The sequence below is a fragment of the Antedon mediterranea genome, chromosome 1 (assembly GCF_964355755.1).
Source record: "Antedon mediterranea chromosome 1, ecAntMedi1.1, whole genome shotgun sequence".
Lineage (NCBI taxonomy): Eukaryota > Metazoa > Echinodermata > Crinoidea > Comatulida > Antedonidae > Antedon > Antedon mediterranea.
This window is the reverse complement of record NC_092670.1, coordinates 19941993-19959782: the sequence shown is the minus strand read 5'-3', so window position 1 is coordinate 19959782 and position 17790 is coordinate 19941993. Positions and strand designations below refer to the sequence as shown.

The window sequence follows — 17790 nt, the reverse complement described above, 5'->3', positions numbered from 1 at the left end:
TTTTCACAGATATTGATGAATGTGCCAGTGTCCCTTGTGAGAACGGAGCAACGTGTCTGGATGGCATAGATGCCTTCTTCTGTGTCTGCGCGCCAGGCTGGACTGGAGATCTCTGTACCATAAGTAAGTCTAAAAACATATATGCCTTAAGCTCTGTCTACACTATCAAACTAGTGTGATGTGCAGAAATATGGTAGTGATATGCCCAAATATGGTAGTGATATGACATCATGTCCATATATGGGCACATCATATTTTGTTGTCGCATAAAGTTTGATAGTGTAGACAGAGCTTAAGATAATATTGCTGTTATGAAATTGTTTTCCATTCTGATGTCAACATTTACATTCTTTAGGATCTGATTGGAAAGATTAAGTTTTCGATTGTTCTCAATCATCATTCGTAATTGGAGAGATTATCAAGTATTCTTTTTTTTGGGCTTAAGCTCTGTCTACACTATCAAACTTTATGTGACAAAAAAAATGTGATGTCTAGTTTGATAGTGTAGACATAGCCTTACATTTGTGGTGAAGATAGGAGAAGAAAACACCTAATGATCAATATTTTTAATAATAACAAATAAATGTCTTTTTCAGATGTGGATGAGTGTTCATCACTTCCATGTCAAAATGGTGGTGCTTGTACAGACAGTGTCAGTGGCTATTTCTGTACATGTCTTCCAGGATTTTCAGGAGATCACTGTGAATTAAGTAAGTTTATTGACATATTTGAGCTTAATTTGGAAATTGTTCACATTTCTGGACATGATGTGAACTTTTACCATTTACACTTTATTTCTTGACAAAATGCCAATTATATTATTTTCCCATTTCTTGGCATAATTTTAAGTTTATATTATGTTAACTTTTTTGTTGAAAATATATACAAAATGACCATGCATTTTAATTTTCTAGAAAAGCAATACTACATACTAATAACATATCTCATTTTCAGTATCTTCAATATTTTTTAAATATTAAATAGTATGCAATTTGTCACTATCTGTATTTATTTCAAGTATTATTGCCGAATTCTCTTTTTTAGTTTTAATGTTTTTTTTTGGTGTTTTTTTCTATAGATAACAATGATTGCTCAACGAATCCCTGCGTCAACGGTGTTTGTATCGATGGTGTCAACAGTTTCGCTTGTCAGTGTACTGTAGGATGGACTGGAACATTATGTGATATTAGTAAGTTTCAATAATAAAACAAATTGAGTGATAATGATATTAATATTGATTTATATTAATATTATATATTGTATAAGTGTAGCTACCAAATAAATTATTATTATTTTTGATTAATATTGATATTAATTATTGAATAATTATATTAATATTGATTATTGGTTAATATTGACTATTTAACTACTTTGATTGTTTAATCCTGTATTCATGAAAATTAAAATATCTGCAAATTAATTTAGTTTCTCAAATTATGTGTAATTAAATGTTAGTTCCTTTATTGATTACATGAACATATTTTGTTTTTCAGATATTGATGAATGTGCTAGTTCTCCATGTCTTAATAGTGGTATATGTAACGACCTTGTCAACGGTTATCAATGTATTTGCACTGGTGGATTCAGCGGTACTGTTTGTGCAGTCAGTAAGTATTATATGCCGCCATTTTTAATTCATTGCATCTGATTGTTTTAAACAATCAGATGCCATGGTATATTTTTAACTATTCCCAAATACTGAGATATAGACGTCTGTTTCAATTCAATTTGATATGTAGGTGTAAGATGATGTACATAGGCTAGGCCTGCAATGACTGGTGGTGAAAATAGATTTAGAGGCCAGTTACAATAAGACAAAACAAGGAAAGTCTGCTTTGGGAATATTTATTGCATAATTTTGTATTTTTCAGATACCGATGAATGTGCTAGCGGTCCTTGTCAGAATGGAGGCTTCTGTTTGGATGGAGTGAACATGTACACATGTGCCTGTGTCGTTGGTTTCTCTGGACTTCACTGTGAAATAAGTAAGAATATTTTTTTTTCTGATGATTATTCTTATAGAATTTAATATTTATATATGTATACCCAATAGCCACTTTCATTTTGCAATGACTTAAGAACTTAAGCCCATATAGGGACATAATGATGTCATATCACTACCATATTTGGAAATGTCACTACCATATTTGGAAATGTCACTACCATATTTGGGCACTATAAGGATGTCCTTCCTCCTTTTTCTACAGTGTTGCAAATCAAAAACTTCCTATTCCTCGATGACACTAACACACATCACATTCTGTTACTACGTTATAGTACATTTTGTTGTATGCTTTTTATAAAACATCACTTTTATTTTATACCAGATAATAATGATTGTATCAGCAGTCCTTGTCAAAATGGAGGAACCTGTCTAGATGGTATTAATGAATATGCATGCCAGTGTGCTCCAGGATGGACCGGCACTAACTGTGAAATAAGTATGTACTATAATATGACTTTGAGGGTTGGTGGAGGTTGTTTAAGCTTGATGACGGTATGAAGAAATATAAATATAAACAAAATTGAAAAAAAAAACTCCAGTGTGTCCTAGGTTATAGACAACAAAATTATACTGTACCTTTAATTGGGTGGAGGTGAATAATTACCAACCCAATTCTACACTGTCTTGAAATCTCCTATATAATTTATTTTTGTTTTCAATTTCTAGATGTAAATGAATGTGCAAGCGGGCCTTGTGCCAATGGAGGTATCTGTTCAGATGGCATTAACCAGTTCTTCTGCACATGTGCACCAGGATGGACAGGACCAACATGTTCCACAGGTACGGCTGGTTCCTCTTTAACTTGACCCTAGAAAAAAGTTACCGCTTGTAGATATAGAATGAATATAAATGCAAAAATTGCTTCATTTTATTTTGTTGTTTAACAAAATGTCCAAGAGTCAATAAAGTTCTATGACTCACAAGCCAGAAGTCCAAGACAAATTACAACAATATATATGATGCTTAACTGTTTCCATACACACATATTTAATGACTTAGCTGCATGTGTTTGTTATTTGTTTTTAAGGTGCCAATGAGTGTGGCAGTGCCCCTTGCTTGAATGGTGGTACATGTGTTGATAATGTCAACGAATATTTCTGCTCCTGTTTACCTGGATTCACAGGTGCCAACTGTGAAATCAGTAAGTCTTCATTTTTAAACAGGAATTTCAATTTGTCAATGCTGACCTGACTGGAGTATAAGCCTAATGTCATCAAACATACAAGATGTATGTTATAGTCTATAACCACGGAGGCAGAGATCAACACATGTTTGTTCTTTCCTTAGGCCGTGCACGTACAAAATCCTAATTTGAGCAAAGTAAAACGATGGAAAGAAAATTAATTAAAAATTAAATTTAAAGTATCTTAATATTACTAATTGGTAAGTCCCGTATTCATTTCTGAAGGCAGGGTAATGAAGTTAGGAGCTCATTTTACTAAGCCTCAGCATTATGGGGTAGCGATGGCCAGTTCCTTTCCACGTCGCCTTATCCTTCCTAGCATTTTCAACCAGGTACTCATTTACAGAGTACCCAACTCCTACTTTCCTAATTAAACTTACCTAAAGATTTTGTGTAAATTTCATGCTAAATCAAACACACTAACTAAGAAAATAAATTCACTTTTTTTTAGATACAAATGAATGTCAGAGTTCTCCATGTCAGAACCAAGCTGTATGTACTGATCTAGTGAATGGTTATGTTTGCGATTGCAGAGCAGGATACACTGGTGTTTTTTGTGAAACAGGTACAGTGTACAATTATGTGTTATTCGCACTTCAATGACCACAGAATTGTCTATTATTTGTGTAGTTAGTTAGTGGAATTTAAGTGAATAGAATATGATTTACCACGAGATTCGGCGTTTTGATCCCTCACACCGTCCATTTATGTTCTTGAACAAGACATTTCATTTGGCCAATAATCCCAATATCAACACTCCCGAAATGACTTATGTTGTTGTGGGACAAATAACTGTTTCTCACTCATGACATCATCTTCATATTCCAAGATGCACCCGATCACAGAGAGGGAAGTTGCAAGAGATTGTTATATCTCACCACTGTTGGTTTGTGTAACAAAAAGATATACCATTCTGGGTTTAGGTGATACCATAGTACCACTGTACTATGGCATCACTGGGTTAAGTCAAACTGGAGATACTGTATGTATTAATGTGATGTTTTCATTACTTTATTAGAAATTGATGAATGTGCCAGTGGACCATGTCAAAATGGAGGAGATTGTGTAGACCTTGTCAATGGTTACTACTGTACTTGCCTTCTTGGTTTCAATGGTGTTGTCTGTGAAACAAGTAAGTTGATTAAAATTATCATCATCATAATGTTATAATCATTGTCTTGATCATGGTTACGTCTTTATTATGTACTATAAAGGGGAAGCATAGACAAAGGTTATCGACAGACGAGGAATTAACAACAACCTTAGTGTGTAATGTGCAACAAAATAAATTGACCCTATATCAATATTTCACAATTCTTTTAAATGTATTTCAATTTTTATTTGAAATGCTCAAATAAATTGCTTGTTATATATAGTTACCAAAAGGTAGATGAAGTTAAAATAGATATTTCATGTATAATACCACAAAAAGTGAGAATCGATATCTTTCTTAAAATTACATGACATGTTTCGAGAATTGGATTCTCATCATCAGAACTGTAATCAACGCCTAGGTAGATATTATGATGAAAATGAAAAATGTTGTTCTCAACTTGTTGTAAACGTATTGAACAGAGAGGATGCGTGGTCCAAGAGGATGAAACACACCCTCTTCTATCTCAAAATAGAATTTTGTAGCTAACCCAATTCTTAATTATTTTATTTACTATTTTTTTCATACAGATGTTGATGACTGTACCTCTACACCTTGCTTGAATGGTGGTACATGCTTTGATGGCTCAAATAGCTATGTTTGTCAGTGTACAGTGAACTGGGGTGGAGACAATTGTGAAATCAGTAAGTACATATCAATTAGAGAGTTTAGGTGGACACAGAACTATGTATGTTTGAAAGCAGTAGAACCCTATAAGGGGACACCTTAGTGACCCAACAATGTGTCACCCTTAATAGGGGTTTGCCTGTAATACGGGTTGGCCATAGTGTTATAACATGTATTTCCCCTTGTTTGTTTCACAGGAAATTCTCCCACTGAAAGGTTTATAGTAAAATCTTAAGCCTTGTCTACACTATCAAACTTTATGCTGACAAAAAAATGTGATGTGCCCATATATGGACATGATGATGTCATATCATATTTGGGCACATCACACTTTTTTTGTCAAACTAGTTTGATAGTGTAGACAGAGCATTTAAGCATATTTTAGAATCTGAAGATTGCGTAAATATTTGTACATCTTATTTGATTTGTTTTGTTTTCTAATGTTAGATTTGGCACCTTGCCTGAGCAGCCCTTGTCAGAACGGAGGGACATGTCAAGGTCAAGGAACTTCATACATCTGTGAATGCGTAGATCCCTGGATCGGAACACACTGCGAAGAAGGTATGTATTCATGTACAACTTCTTATACATGAATGTTTTGATTGCAGTCTGATGGCAATGTTTATTTTATTCTTTATTGACAATTATATGCAATAAAAATGAATAATAATATTATTATATTGTTTCATTTCTTTTTAGATTATAATGACTGCATAAGTTTGCCATGTCAGAATGGAGGAACCTGTACTGACTTTGTAGGATTCTATTTATGTACATGTCCACCTGGTTACTCAGGATCCACCTGTTCTGATGGTAGGTACTGCATAATTAAAAGTCTTCCTCAAAGCTTGAATTAACTTACATTTCTTCAATTTCACTCGTTTTTTTTTTTATTTTCTGACTAGTAGCTCTAAGTACTGTAGCTTAAATTATTTGGCATGGCTGCATATATGTTTTGATCAGGTAATAGTATGTGCTTGCTCTGAATGAATTTAAGCCCGGTCTACATAATCAAACTTATTTGACAAAAAAAAGCGGTGTGCCCAAATATGGTAGTGATATGCCAAAATATGGTAGTGATATGACATCATCCTGTCTATATAGATAGGCACATCACATTTTGTTGTCACATAAAGTTTGATTGTGTAGAAATCCAAAACCACATTGAATTTGTAGAATATATTAATAGTTGTTTGTTGTCTTTCAGTTTTGTACTGTGATTTGGAAGGAACATGGTACAGCGATTACGGTGATGAGATTACGATAAGCCACTCTGATTCTGGTATGATTCTTGGCGATTATCGCACAGCAGCTGAGCGTGCAGGAGCTGAGCAAGGTTTGTATCTTAGTGACATTCTAACGAATACTTGATTACCCACGCAGGAACAAATCTAGTTGTTTTTCAATTGTTGTGATGATAGAAACCACACTACCATAAAGTGTGTCTGCAATTTCTGTCACTGAAATACCCAGCCAGTCTGTTAGCATTAATTTGATTAAACTAAGGTTGTAAATTAGTAATATTAGACTGAAACTTCAATTAAAAATCATGGAATCAAGTAAGTCTCATTTCTTGTGACGTATTGTTGTTAATAAATGTTGCGTGTATTCAATCAACATTTCACAATGTACTATCTCAACATAAAATGTCAAAGGTCATCCAATTCTTACCTGTTAACCATTTAAAATGCATTTTGCATGCTAGTCTTTTTCGTTTTTATCACATCTTAATTTATTTTTCTTTTTTAATTAACAGCACCAACAGTATTAATAGGCTATTCATCCAGGGCTTCCGCTCCGTACCCAACATTTGGCTTCACCGTTGTTCGTGACAATGGTCAGCGCACAATTGGATGGACTGGTCAATGCTTTTATTGTGATAATGCAGAAGTACTTCTAACCGAGTTCACCAGAGTAGACAAGTCTGATGATTGTGCCGACAACCGCGAAGCAACAAAGTATGATATTCATTTTTTTTTATTTTGTACTTAATTGTAATCACAATCCCTATTAGTTTCAGTTTTATATAGTATGTACAACTCTCCCAATACGGACACCATTTGGCTGACTCTAGTTGCACAGGAGTATACGCTTGCCACACCTTGAGCACTCTTGAGTGGTATGTGCGCTATAAAAATCCTGTTATTATTATTATTAAAGTATGTTGTATGCCTGTTCTATGCTAGGAGGGTGTCTCATCATTGCGGCCACCAGTCATTTCAACCACAGATTAAAGCGCGAACATTCGTAAATTTTGTAATTTAGATTTTAGAGTACAAGATGTAGTCCGTCTTTACTCGGCAAGCATATGCAAGCTGTCTGAAATAATGGCAGCCAATTTGCACTGTGACCTATTCCAGCGTCTGAGAACATAATAATTAACAAATGTATGTTATATAGGTTAATACATTTATTTGTTTTTGTTTTTTACAGTGTTGGTTGTGATCGATGGACCCGTGTTGCACCATGAATAAACCATATCAACTGATTCAATAACCTTTTTGGTTTTATAAATATACACTTAAATCTGTGTAGACTTTTTTATACCTTTTATTTTCAACATTTATTGCGTCTTGCCATATCGACTATGTATATCTAAATAATGGCGCCTGCCGTAATCCAAATTAAGCTCATTTTTTCAATTTTTTAAATTAAGCTCAGGTTTTTTTTTTTTCATATTTGGTATATGATGACCTCAATTTTGTTTTTATAAAATGTTTCATGTTTTTCAATGTACTATATTAAAACTTTTTATTTAATCCACACACTAATATACCCCTTACATATCGCGCCTACTAAAACTCTTCACACACTTGGGTACATACCATATAATTCTCGGGTATGACACCCAGGTATGTTAACGCCAGAGATTTCCTAGGCAATGTAAAAGGGATATTAGTAGCAAAAAAAATAATAACATCTTAAAACACATACAAATATTGTTTTCAGGCAAATTGTATGCTACTGTCTACATTCAAGTCTTATAGTAAATCATAAATGGGGAATAGGTTTAATTGTAGTTATTTATGTATACATGTATATCTAGAAATAAATGTTGGTGTATATATAGAAGTTAGGTATTAGTTTTATTCAGTAAATTCAATAAGGATTTAGAAGACCGTAAATTAAAATTTAACTGCATTATCCATAAAATTTGGCATTAAAACAATCACAAAAAATGTACGCCAGATAACAAAATAAAATAATATGACCTTCTCAATAGCAGTTCCTTTTTGTGGTTTTTGTTTATGTAGTGTTGTTACTTATTGATTAGTTGACTTTCTTATTTTGGGTAATTTCTTAATAAATTCATAAAATACTTTTACCCTATACTATGGGCATTTTGTTGATTCAATGTTTTTGTTTTAATTTCCATAACTGGTTATTATGGCTCTACAAGAAGATAAGACAATAGGCGTACATAATCACATAATGATTGCATTTTGAAAATGTAATACATTTGCCATTATTCGACAAAACCCCTGTCTATACAGTAATAGTACATGGATTTTTACAAAAAGTTGTTGACTCTTATTTGTTGACTTAACTGGTTACTGTATCATACTTTGACATGTGCAGACACACATAATGTGGTACCTCATATACATTTTAAAAATATATATATTGACACTTTTTGAAAATCCCTGGGGACTTTTTCGGAAGATAATCAAATTGCGACCCTTTATTTAACTGGTTACTACTGTATCATACAGTGACATGCGCAGACGCACATAATGTGGTCTGTGCATGTTACCTCAATATATATTTCAAAAGTCGATATATTGGACATTTTTTTCGAAAAAAACGCTGTACTATAGTACAGAGATTTTACGGAAATTTGCCAAATTTTGACTCTTTTTATTTGTTGACATAACTGATTACTATATCATATTTTGACATGCGCAGACGCACATAATGTGATCTGTGCATGTTACCTCAATATATATTTCAAAAGTCATTGGACATTTTTTTTCGAAAAAAAACGCTGTACTATAGTAGAGAGATTTTACGGAAATTTGCCAAATTTTGACTCTTTTTATTTGTTGACATAACTGATTACTATATCATATTTTGACATGCGCAGACGCACATAATGTGATCTGTGCATGTTACCTCAATATATATTTCAAAAGTCATTGGACATTTTTTTTCGAAAAAAAACGCTGTACTATAGTAGAGAGATTTTACGGAAATTTGCCAAATTTTGACTCTTTTTATTTGTTGACATAACTGATTACTATATCATATTTTGACATGCGCAGACGCACATAATGTGATCTGTGCATGTTACCTCAATATATATTTCAAAAGTCGATATATTGGACATTTTTTTCGAAAAAAAACGCTGTACTATAGTACAGAGATTTTACGGAAATTAGCCAAATTTTGACTCTTTTTATTTGTTGACATAACTGATTACTATATCATATTTTGACATGCGCAGACGCACATAATGTGGTCTGTGCATGTTACCTCAATATATATTTCAAAAGTCGATATATTGGACATTTTTTTCGAAAAAAATGCTTTACTAAAGTACAGAGATTTTACGGAAATTAGCCAGATTTTGACTCTTTTTATTTGTTGACATAACTGATTACTGTATGAGTGACATTCGCAGACGCACATAATGTGGTCTGTGCATGTTACCTCAATATATATTTCAAAAGTCGATATATTGGACATTTTTTTCGAAAAAAAACGCTGTACTATAGTACAGAGATTTTACGGAAATTAGCCAAATTTTGACTCTTTTTATTTGTTGACATAACTGATTACTATATCATATTTTGACATGCGCAGACGCACATAATGTGATCTGTGCATGTTACCTCAATATATATTTCAAAAGTCGATATATTGGACATTTTTTTCGAAAAAAATGCTTTACTAAAGTACAGAGATTTTACGGAAATTAGCCAGATTTTGACTCTTTTTATTTGTTGACATAACTGATTACTGTATCATACAGTGACATTCGCAGACGCACATAATGTGGTCTGTGCATGTTACCTCAATATATATTTCAAAAGTCGATATATTGGACATTTTTTTCGAAAAAAAAAACGCTGTACTATAGTACAGAGATTTTACGGAAATTAGCCAAATTTTGACTCTTTTTATTTGTTGACATAACTGATTACTATATCATATTTTGACATGCGCAGACGCACATAATGTGATCTGTGCATGTTACCTCAATATATATTTCAAAAGTCGATATATTGGACATTTTTTCGAAAAAAAAACGCTGTACTAAAGTACAGAGATTTTACGGAAATTAGCCAAATTTTGACTCTTTTTATTTGTTGACATAACTGATTACTATATCATATTTTGACATGCGCAGACGCACATAATGTGGTCTGTTCATGTTACCTCAATATATATTTCAAAAGTCGATATATTGGAAATTTTTGTCGAAAAAAACGCTGTACTATAGTACAGAGATTTTACGGAAATTGGCCAAATTTTGACTCTTTTTATTTGTTGACATAACTGATTACTATATCATATTTTGACATGCGCAGACGCACATAATGTGGTCTGTTCATGTTACCTCAATATATATTTCAAAATTCGATATATTGGACATTTTTTTCGAAAAAATCCCTGTACTATAGTACAGAGATTTTACGGAAATTGGCGAAATTTTGACTCTTTTACTTGTTTTCATAACTGGTCACTATCAGGCTCTGCCATGTGCAGAGGCACATAATGTGGTCTGCACATGCTACCTCAATATATATTTCAGAAATTGGACATTTTTCGAAAAATTGCAACATTTTGACCCTTTTATTTTTTATATAACTGGTTAATACAGTATATCATAATTTGACATGCACAACTTTTTTATTTTTGTTGACACATAACTGGTTACTATAATTATCATAATTATTTATTGATATTTTTTTACACAATTACAGTACTGTAGATACAAAAGATTCAAAGACAATATGGGAAACTGTACCAGAGTATAAAACACAAATATGCAACCAAAAAAAACAAGTGATAACAAACAGCAAATTTCTAAAATACCCCACAATTTAAAACAATATTTTTATAAAATAGAACCTGCCCTTGCAAAAAATATTCTGCAAGAAATTCCCAGATTAATTATTGAAGATAATACCAATCAAAGCAGGGACCTACTTAAATCTAGTTTTGTAAATACATTATAAACAAAAAACTCACTCCATGTAAGTAAAGAAACAGCTAAAATGCTCAAGTGGAAATGTGCGAAAATTTCCCCAGTTCTTAAAGGGGATAGGATAGATAGGATAGAATCTTAAAAATTAAAGTCCCATATCAATTTTACACATTCTTTCTAACAATTATGGAGAGGGTTATATTTGATCAGGTCTATCAATTTATTTACTCTTATCAATCTGTGTTTTGTCCTAATTTTTAAACTGTATCTTCATTATTAAATATTACAGAGAATTGGATAAATGACATTGGTTGTGGGAAGTATATTGGTTTAGTCATGCTTGATCTAAAAAAGGCTAACGATATGGTAGACCATACAATACTTCTAGAAAAACTTAAATCATTTAATGTAGATTCCTCTATTATAAATAGGTTTAAAGACTACCTTTATTTTGTAATTAATGTTTCTGTTAATATATATATAAATCCAAAGGCAAATTACTGAAAAAATGACAATGCTGTGGGTATCTGGATGGATCTCAATGGAGATACAAAAAAAAAAGCGAAAAGCTAAATCAAAACGATAAAGTAAAACAGCCAGAAAAATTAGCAGAGCTTTCGGGCAACACTACTGTAGCCCTTCATCAGTGCAAGTGAAGGAATTTGGATAACGTCATAGCATAAGAACTGGCAAGTGCTGCTTGCAAGTGCTGTTAATATATTATATATATATATTTTTTTTTCTTTGTTTTTTTTTATATAAAAGTTGTACTATATAAATTAACCACGGCCATGTAGGAGAATACCTTTGTGGTGATACAAGCTTTTCTGTGTCAAAATAAAGTGTTTATATATTATTATACAGTATAGTCTTTGACAAAAACTCTTAATATCATAGTAAACTAGTAATATTGTGAAATTACATTACAAGATTATACCAAAATATGAATACAATTTAGTTGCCTTTTATTATTATACAATTCACAATGTTTTTTTTAATCAACAATTTTTTTCCAAGTCATTGCAAAATCGTTTACATGATCTATGATCCAGGCCCAGCCAAGCCTGCCATGGCATAACTCCAGCTGTTTGTAAAAAAAAATATTATTGTTATTTATGTACAATGGGGTTCACAAATGACCATCAGATTATGATCCTATCAACATCGGGATGCAGAAAATAGGGATATACCCATGTAAAAATATTCCATGAACAAGTTTGAGCCACACTATACCTGCGAAGTTGGACAGATAGAGCACTCAGTCCTCAAGTCCATCTGAGTGCGAATCATAACAGGTAGTGGGATAAGCCAAGAATACGGATATGTTAAAAATGAGGATATACCCAAAATTCTATAGTTTATGGCTTTCTGTCCCTCAAATTTCACCTAATTAATTTTGGTAGTGTTGTTGTTTTCCTTAATACCAACTTGTAAGGTTATAAAAACTGTCGTATCTATAGGTTTGGATTATGAAATGACTTACCTCCACCTGATGTTGGTAGAAAGTCCTTAATTGATACTCTATATTCATCTGAAACCAAGAAATCTATTCGTTAGCTGTGTCTTAACTAGTGAGTGCTAGCAGGCGAGAGGTGAGTGAAACAGATATCGACCTAGCTGTTCTGTCTAGCCACTAAGCTAGCCATACAAAAAAAGGTCAACCTAGTTGGCCTCCAAAGACCATAGTGCTTGCTAACACTTCCATTTTTGGGGGAAAACTAACGCTCCTGAAACAATCCTGAATATGGGCTTGATAAGTGCTATTAATTAGGTAAAAATACTAAACTTACCCTCTGTAATGTAACTCGTCTTCCCCAATAGTACAATAGCAAATTTGATCTGTAAAAACAACAATGGATATTGAATTAAATAAACATTTACTTCTTGTGTGAAGCATAGGAACTGCTACACACAGACACATCAGCAAAATGTTGTGCGATGAATATGTATTTCACTTTTGATTCTGTTATAATGATAATGATGTTTTTGCTATGCATTGGAAGGCAGCCATTACAAACCCATTTACCTTTTCAAGTTCTTTTTCTGAGATTTCTAACTGGTTTTTTATTCGTTCGCGAACCTCTGTAAATGGCTCGCCATCTTGGACCCTAATTAGAAATGGAACACCAAACATTGAGAAGAGTTCTTTTTGAAAGTGTGCAGCACATAGTAGTAATTCCGTCTCATTTAAATCCAGCTGATCTTCAGGAATTTCCTAAAATAAAACACAAAAAAATATTTTTCCCATTCTTTTATTCATTCCACAATAATATTCAGAATAATAACTGGGACCCTCATTAGAAGCAAAAACTTGTCTCATGAGGGCCTATAATGCATATGATACATGAAAAGAAAATGAAAACAAACAGAGCCTACTTATAATAAATATACAAACCTCAATTCTGTATGTTTTAGGACCAACTGGGTTAAGACACTCTAGTAAGACATCCTCTTGTTGCACTTGGTGAATTTTGTTACTTATAACTTCTAGGAGCCTTAATTTTCCTGAGCCGTTGTTGCCTAACGTTCGGTTCTTTAGTAACTTGGCCTCCATCAGTAGACCTGCTACTGTATCACCCTTATTTGGATAAAGGAACATTTCCTAAAATATAAAACAGTACATTCTCTTATCTTATGTTATTATTTTTACAAAATTTGTTTTTGTGCAACAACTCGGCTACCCTTTGGCTATCGGAGTTTCACCAAATATAGGCTTTATCATCAGTTCTCCCAATGTAATCATATAACTGATTTCACAATTTCGCCGCAATATACTCCAATGATTTATGAATATATTTGATTTGATCTTTATCAATTTGCAGTATAAATTTTATTTTACTAACTCCACGTGCGGCCCAAAGATAAACAAAAAAAAAGCAAAAATTAATATCCCACCAACGACCAACGTTGCCAGCTAGAGAGGGCAGCAAATACCAGGAAGTCGCAAATTGATTACACAAACCCGGAAATTACTTCTACCACGGACAGTTGGAAATCAGAAATTTTATAACTAACTTTTATAATATCTAATTCCTAAGAGAAAAATATGGAACTAATGTTATCAAATCTATGTTTCCAAAGTATCTGAGATAGATAGGGTAGGTTAGGTATCCTTGGAGAGGAGATCCCAACAGAAGTTTTCTATTGTGCTCTCCTACTCAGAATTAAGCATAATTTATAATTAGATAGAAAAAAAATAATCTCACCTCTTCTTGTAGTTTATTACTGACCCATACACATCGAAATTGCTTCTTATTTTGTAATTCGTTGATTTTGATTGTGAGCTAAAATAAAAGAGTATAAAAGTGAATAAATCTACCACCTATAAATTATACAAAATGAAGTGAAAATTCAAACAATCAAATGCAACAGCCAGCTGTGCAGGCTTTATAAAGGATTAGAAAGTTTTATGCAAGTTACTAGTCATATGCAAATTAGCTGACCTGGTCAATGTACCAATCAAATTTGAGCAATTGTGTAAACACAGGCAGTCATAGACAAGAATTAGGGTGGTACTGTAAGTGAATTAACTTAACTTACCCTTTGACTTAATTAACTTAACCTTTGATAATAGAGCTTCTTAACGTTTGGGGTTCTTGGTTTTAATGAAAATATAAGGTCACGTAGTGTTCCCTCATAAGCACAACGAATCGGATGGCTTGGAGCATCTCGATGCCTGTAACAAAGAACACACAATTAAATGAGCGCAAGGTGAATGAGCCTATGGTATATGGGCACAAGGCGAATGAGCGCAAGATGAATGAGCACAAGATGATCATACAAAAGCATCAAATAAATGCAAGCCCATTGCCCAAGTGTGTTGTGGGATTATCACACAAGGACCAAAATGAACTATACCCACAGGCATGGATGCTTAATGACTTTTTTATGTGGTCATCCACCAGACAAATATAGCAATACTTTCCAAGAGAGCAAGTTTAAAAAGACTTACGGTTGTGCTCTAAAAAGCTGCAACAACATAGGATCTGTATCTAACTTGGCCGCAATTGCCTTGGCTATCTGTTAAAGAAAAATAATTAATTGGTATTGCATCGTTTTTTCATAATGTTTATGTTTGGTTATCGCCAAATTAAATGCTTTAAATAAATATATACCTGGAAGTAGTTCATTTTGACAGACAATGTAAGCGTGAATCCAGGGTCATTTAAATTGGTTTTGTCACATAACAAAACTTCTATCCTGTAGTACAGGTCACGGAAGTAATCCTTTGCTGTCGCCAGCTCATACTGATCATTTTCAGGGTCTTCACTATAGCAACAAATGTAAACATCAATTGAAATATATATGTAGGAAAACAGTGAATACATATACCTCTCTCATGTACTTTCACTCATTTTCCTAGTAGCAACATTGTATATTTTTTATCGGGTTATCATGCTTTGGAAAGGTTTTCATTTCTCGTCCTTGCAACGATATTGTTCATTTACAGTAGAAACTTTATATAAGAGGTTTTTCATGACCCAACAAAGTGTTCCATTAATAGGAGTGTCCCAAAAGAGTTTGTACTGATATCAAAATCATAGGTTTACCTTTGATTATCCCCATCCATTAACTCATCCACTGCTTTGTCTAGCTGTAACCGGACATCTTGTATCTTCTCTGTTAAGTTTGGTTTCACTTCCTAAAGAAATACAAAGCATTAGCTTGTTTTTGCTGCTGTTTTTAGAGCCACTACTTTTACTAGCAAAAGCTATCTGAAGCAGTGCCAGATTTATTTTTGCATACTTACCTCATATATAATGAGTGGAGTGCCCTCTGGAAAGTCTCCTCTTTCACACAACAATGGAATTAGTTCATCTGTAAAATAAGATTGGGACGATAATTCAATGTAGAAAGAATTGGTAAATTAAAGTTCATCTAGCTATGTCATATTTTCAGACGCATCCAACTTGCCAATTACAGAATGGATAAACTGTAATTGGTATTATTTTAGGCTTAAAGGAGTGAAGCAGAAAGAGTTGTGAATTACAACCCTAACCCTGGATTGGAAGGCAAGCACACCACCAAGCTAACTGCTACACTAGATTATCAGCTTCATTCAACTTACATATCTTCTGTGTGATAGACACGGCAATATGTCCACAGTAGGAAATGGTTTTTGTCTTTGGGTCGTACTTCTTTAAGAATAGGAGAACATCGTTTTCTTTGTCGAAATGAGGTAATGCCTTTTGACATTCAGGATCTGCTGTTTCTAGAAATACGATCCACGTAGGATCGTTCTCTGAAATATCATACACCTGACAAAATTTAAAATGTTAAATTCAAAATACACTTCTATTGCTCATTATGAACAAATAGATATTGCTACAAATATAAATTAGAGAAAAAATACAATATAATTTACTGTTTTCTCGGCGTCTTCGACCTCTAAGGTTGTCGGCCGATTTGTCTGGTTTGTTCTCAAGGTTAGTGGCCATATGCGCATGTTATCAATCGGATAACCGTACGAATCTGATAGCAGTTCCATCACACCAGAAAGATTTAAGCTTTTGAGAATTTGAAAATCCCTAAAAACAAAAGTTACATGTAAGGGAATAATTGAAAACTGAATTAATTTATTCACAGTCAATATAATTTTAATGATTACCGTGACTTAATCTTGTTCATGTCAAACAGGTCGTTGCCTTGGTGACCATAGAATTGGTCCTCTGTGTAAACTTTTAACATCATATATAAATGAGCTTCTGATTTGTCTTTTCTTTGCATTTCTAATTTCCTTTATTTAAAGACAAAAACGTGTATAAGTATTACCAAACTGATTATTTCTATACACTTGTTGGTTATAATGTAACACTCATTGTAAAACGTCGTTATATTCCACTCAAATGTACTAATGTCTGAAAATACTCCAGAAGTCCAAGACAGTTGTAACAAAACCAAAACATCAAGGCTTTCTCAGCTGTACTTTATTCCCTTTTGGAAATGCATGGTGTTCTGCAAATCTAACTTTACTAACATTTTACAAATACTAATATAAATAAACTGTTCAGTACCTCTCGTCTGTTATTTGTTTTTGCAGTGTATCAGGGTTCATCTCTTACTGGTTGAAGAATGTCACCTTCATAAAAACAGTCAGTAAAATATTTAAATCACAATGCTAAGCATGCATGTATAAGGTTATGTTCACACTAAGCGTGAATTTGGTTCAGTGGTCAGAAAAAATCCTTTGCTTCATCACATTTTTTAGACGCTGCATTCACACTCATAAAATTTGTTATGATGAGACTGTAGCCCTACAACTTGCTTGAATGGTGGTACATGCATTGATGGCTCAGATAGATATGCACACTCATAATTCCACAGTGGAAACAACTGTGAAATTAGTACGGAAATTCAATTAGAGGGCTTTAGGACAATGACACATGATTTGCATGTTTGAATACAGTAAAAACCCCTATGTAATTCCCTTGTTTGTTTCACAGGAAATTGTCCCATATTAATCCATTCTGGCATAAAAATAGGGTGAACCTGGTTGGAACAAATTGCAATAGACTTTTTTCTTCAGGGATGTCTAGTACTCCTGACAAAAAGTCTAAACAAATCCGGGGGAACATGTTTAAATCTTCATTTCAAAATGGCTGTTATTTTAATATAGATATACTTTGTATCTAGTGGATGTATAAAGTTTATATTTTCTCTAAAAGTGACTA

At 33.1% G+C, this 17790-nt stretch overlaps 2 protein-coding genes across 4 annotated transcripts in view; one reads left to right on the top strand and one right to left on the bottom strand.

Annotated features, from left to right (window-relative positions):
* Window positions 1-8290, top strand: part of LOC140060865 (uncharacterized) — a 43059-nt gene extending 34769 nt beyond the window's left edge. For all 3 annotated transcript variants that reach the window (XM_072107227.1, XM_072107243.1, XM_072107235.1), the window contains 16 exons: window positions 10-123; window positions 597-710; window positions 1079-1189; window positions 1494-1607; window positions 1872-1985; window positions 2328-2441; window positions 2672-2785; window positions 3033-3146; window positions 3640-3753; window positions 4207-4320; window positions 4872-4985; window positions 5416-5529; window positions 5668-5781; window positions 6176-6304; window positions 6725-6926; window positions 7402-8290. In XM_072107227.1, the coding sequence (XP_071963328.1) occupies window positions 10-123; window positions 597-710; window positions 1079-1189; window positions 1494-1607; window positions 1872-1985; window positions 2328-2441; window positions 2672-2785; window positions 3033-3146; window positions 3640-3753; window positions 4207-4320; window positions 4872-4985; window positions 5416-5529; window positions 5668-5781; window positions 6176-6304; window positions 6725-6926; window positions 7402-7438 (1847 nt within the window). In that variant the 3' untranslated portion in view covers window positions 7439-8290. The remainder of the gene's footprint in view (window positions 1-9; window positions 124-596; window positions 711-1078; window positions 1190-1493; window positions 1608-1871; window positions 1986-2327; window positions 2442-2671; window positions 2786-3032; window positions 3147-3639; window positions 3754-4206; window positions 4321-4871; window positions 4986-5415; window positions 5530-5667; window positions 5782-6175; window positions 6305-6724; window positions 6927-7401) is intronic.
* Window positions 8291-11850: 3560 nt separating this feature from the next.
* On the bottom strand, window positions 11851-17788 carry LOC140042797 (ubiquitin carboxyl-terminal hydrolase 7-like). The gene is made up of 16 exons (XM_072087722.1): window positions 17134-17788; window positions 16728-16856; window positions 16485-16647; window positions 16188-16377; window positions 15870-15937; window positions 15670-15761; window positions 15235-15388; window positions 15072-15139; window positions 14682-14795; window positions 14477-14504; window positions 14326-14403; window positions 13515-13721; window positions 13146-13334; window positions 12910-12958; window positions 12603-12650; window positions 11851-12203 (listed from the first exon to the last, which is right to left on the bottom strand). Exons 1-16 carry the CDS (start codon window positions 17172-17174, stop codon window positions 12118-12120), a joined length of 1704 nt encoding a protein of 567 aa, XP_071943823.1. The 5' UTR covers window positions 17175-17788; the 3' UTR covers window positions 11851-12117.
* Window positions 17789-17790: the final 2 nt, after the last annotated feature.

Bases quoted from the DNA above. Each gene is read 5' to 3' on its own strand.
- LOC140042797 (XM_072087722.1), bottom strand. From the start codon at position 17,174: ATGAACCCTGATACACTGCAAAAACAAATAACAGACGAGAG. The intron at 15,140-15,234 runs GTATATATTTAT...TTTCTTTAACAG, and splicing joins TCAAAATGAACTACTTCCAG to ATAGCCAAGGCAATTGCGGC. The intron at 13,722-14,325 runs GTGAGATTATTT...TTTATATTTTAG, and splicing joins GTAATAAACTACAAGAAGAG to GAAATGTTCCTTTATCCAAA.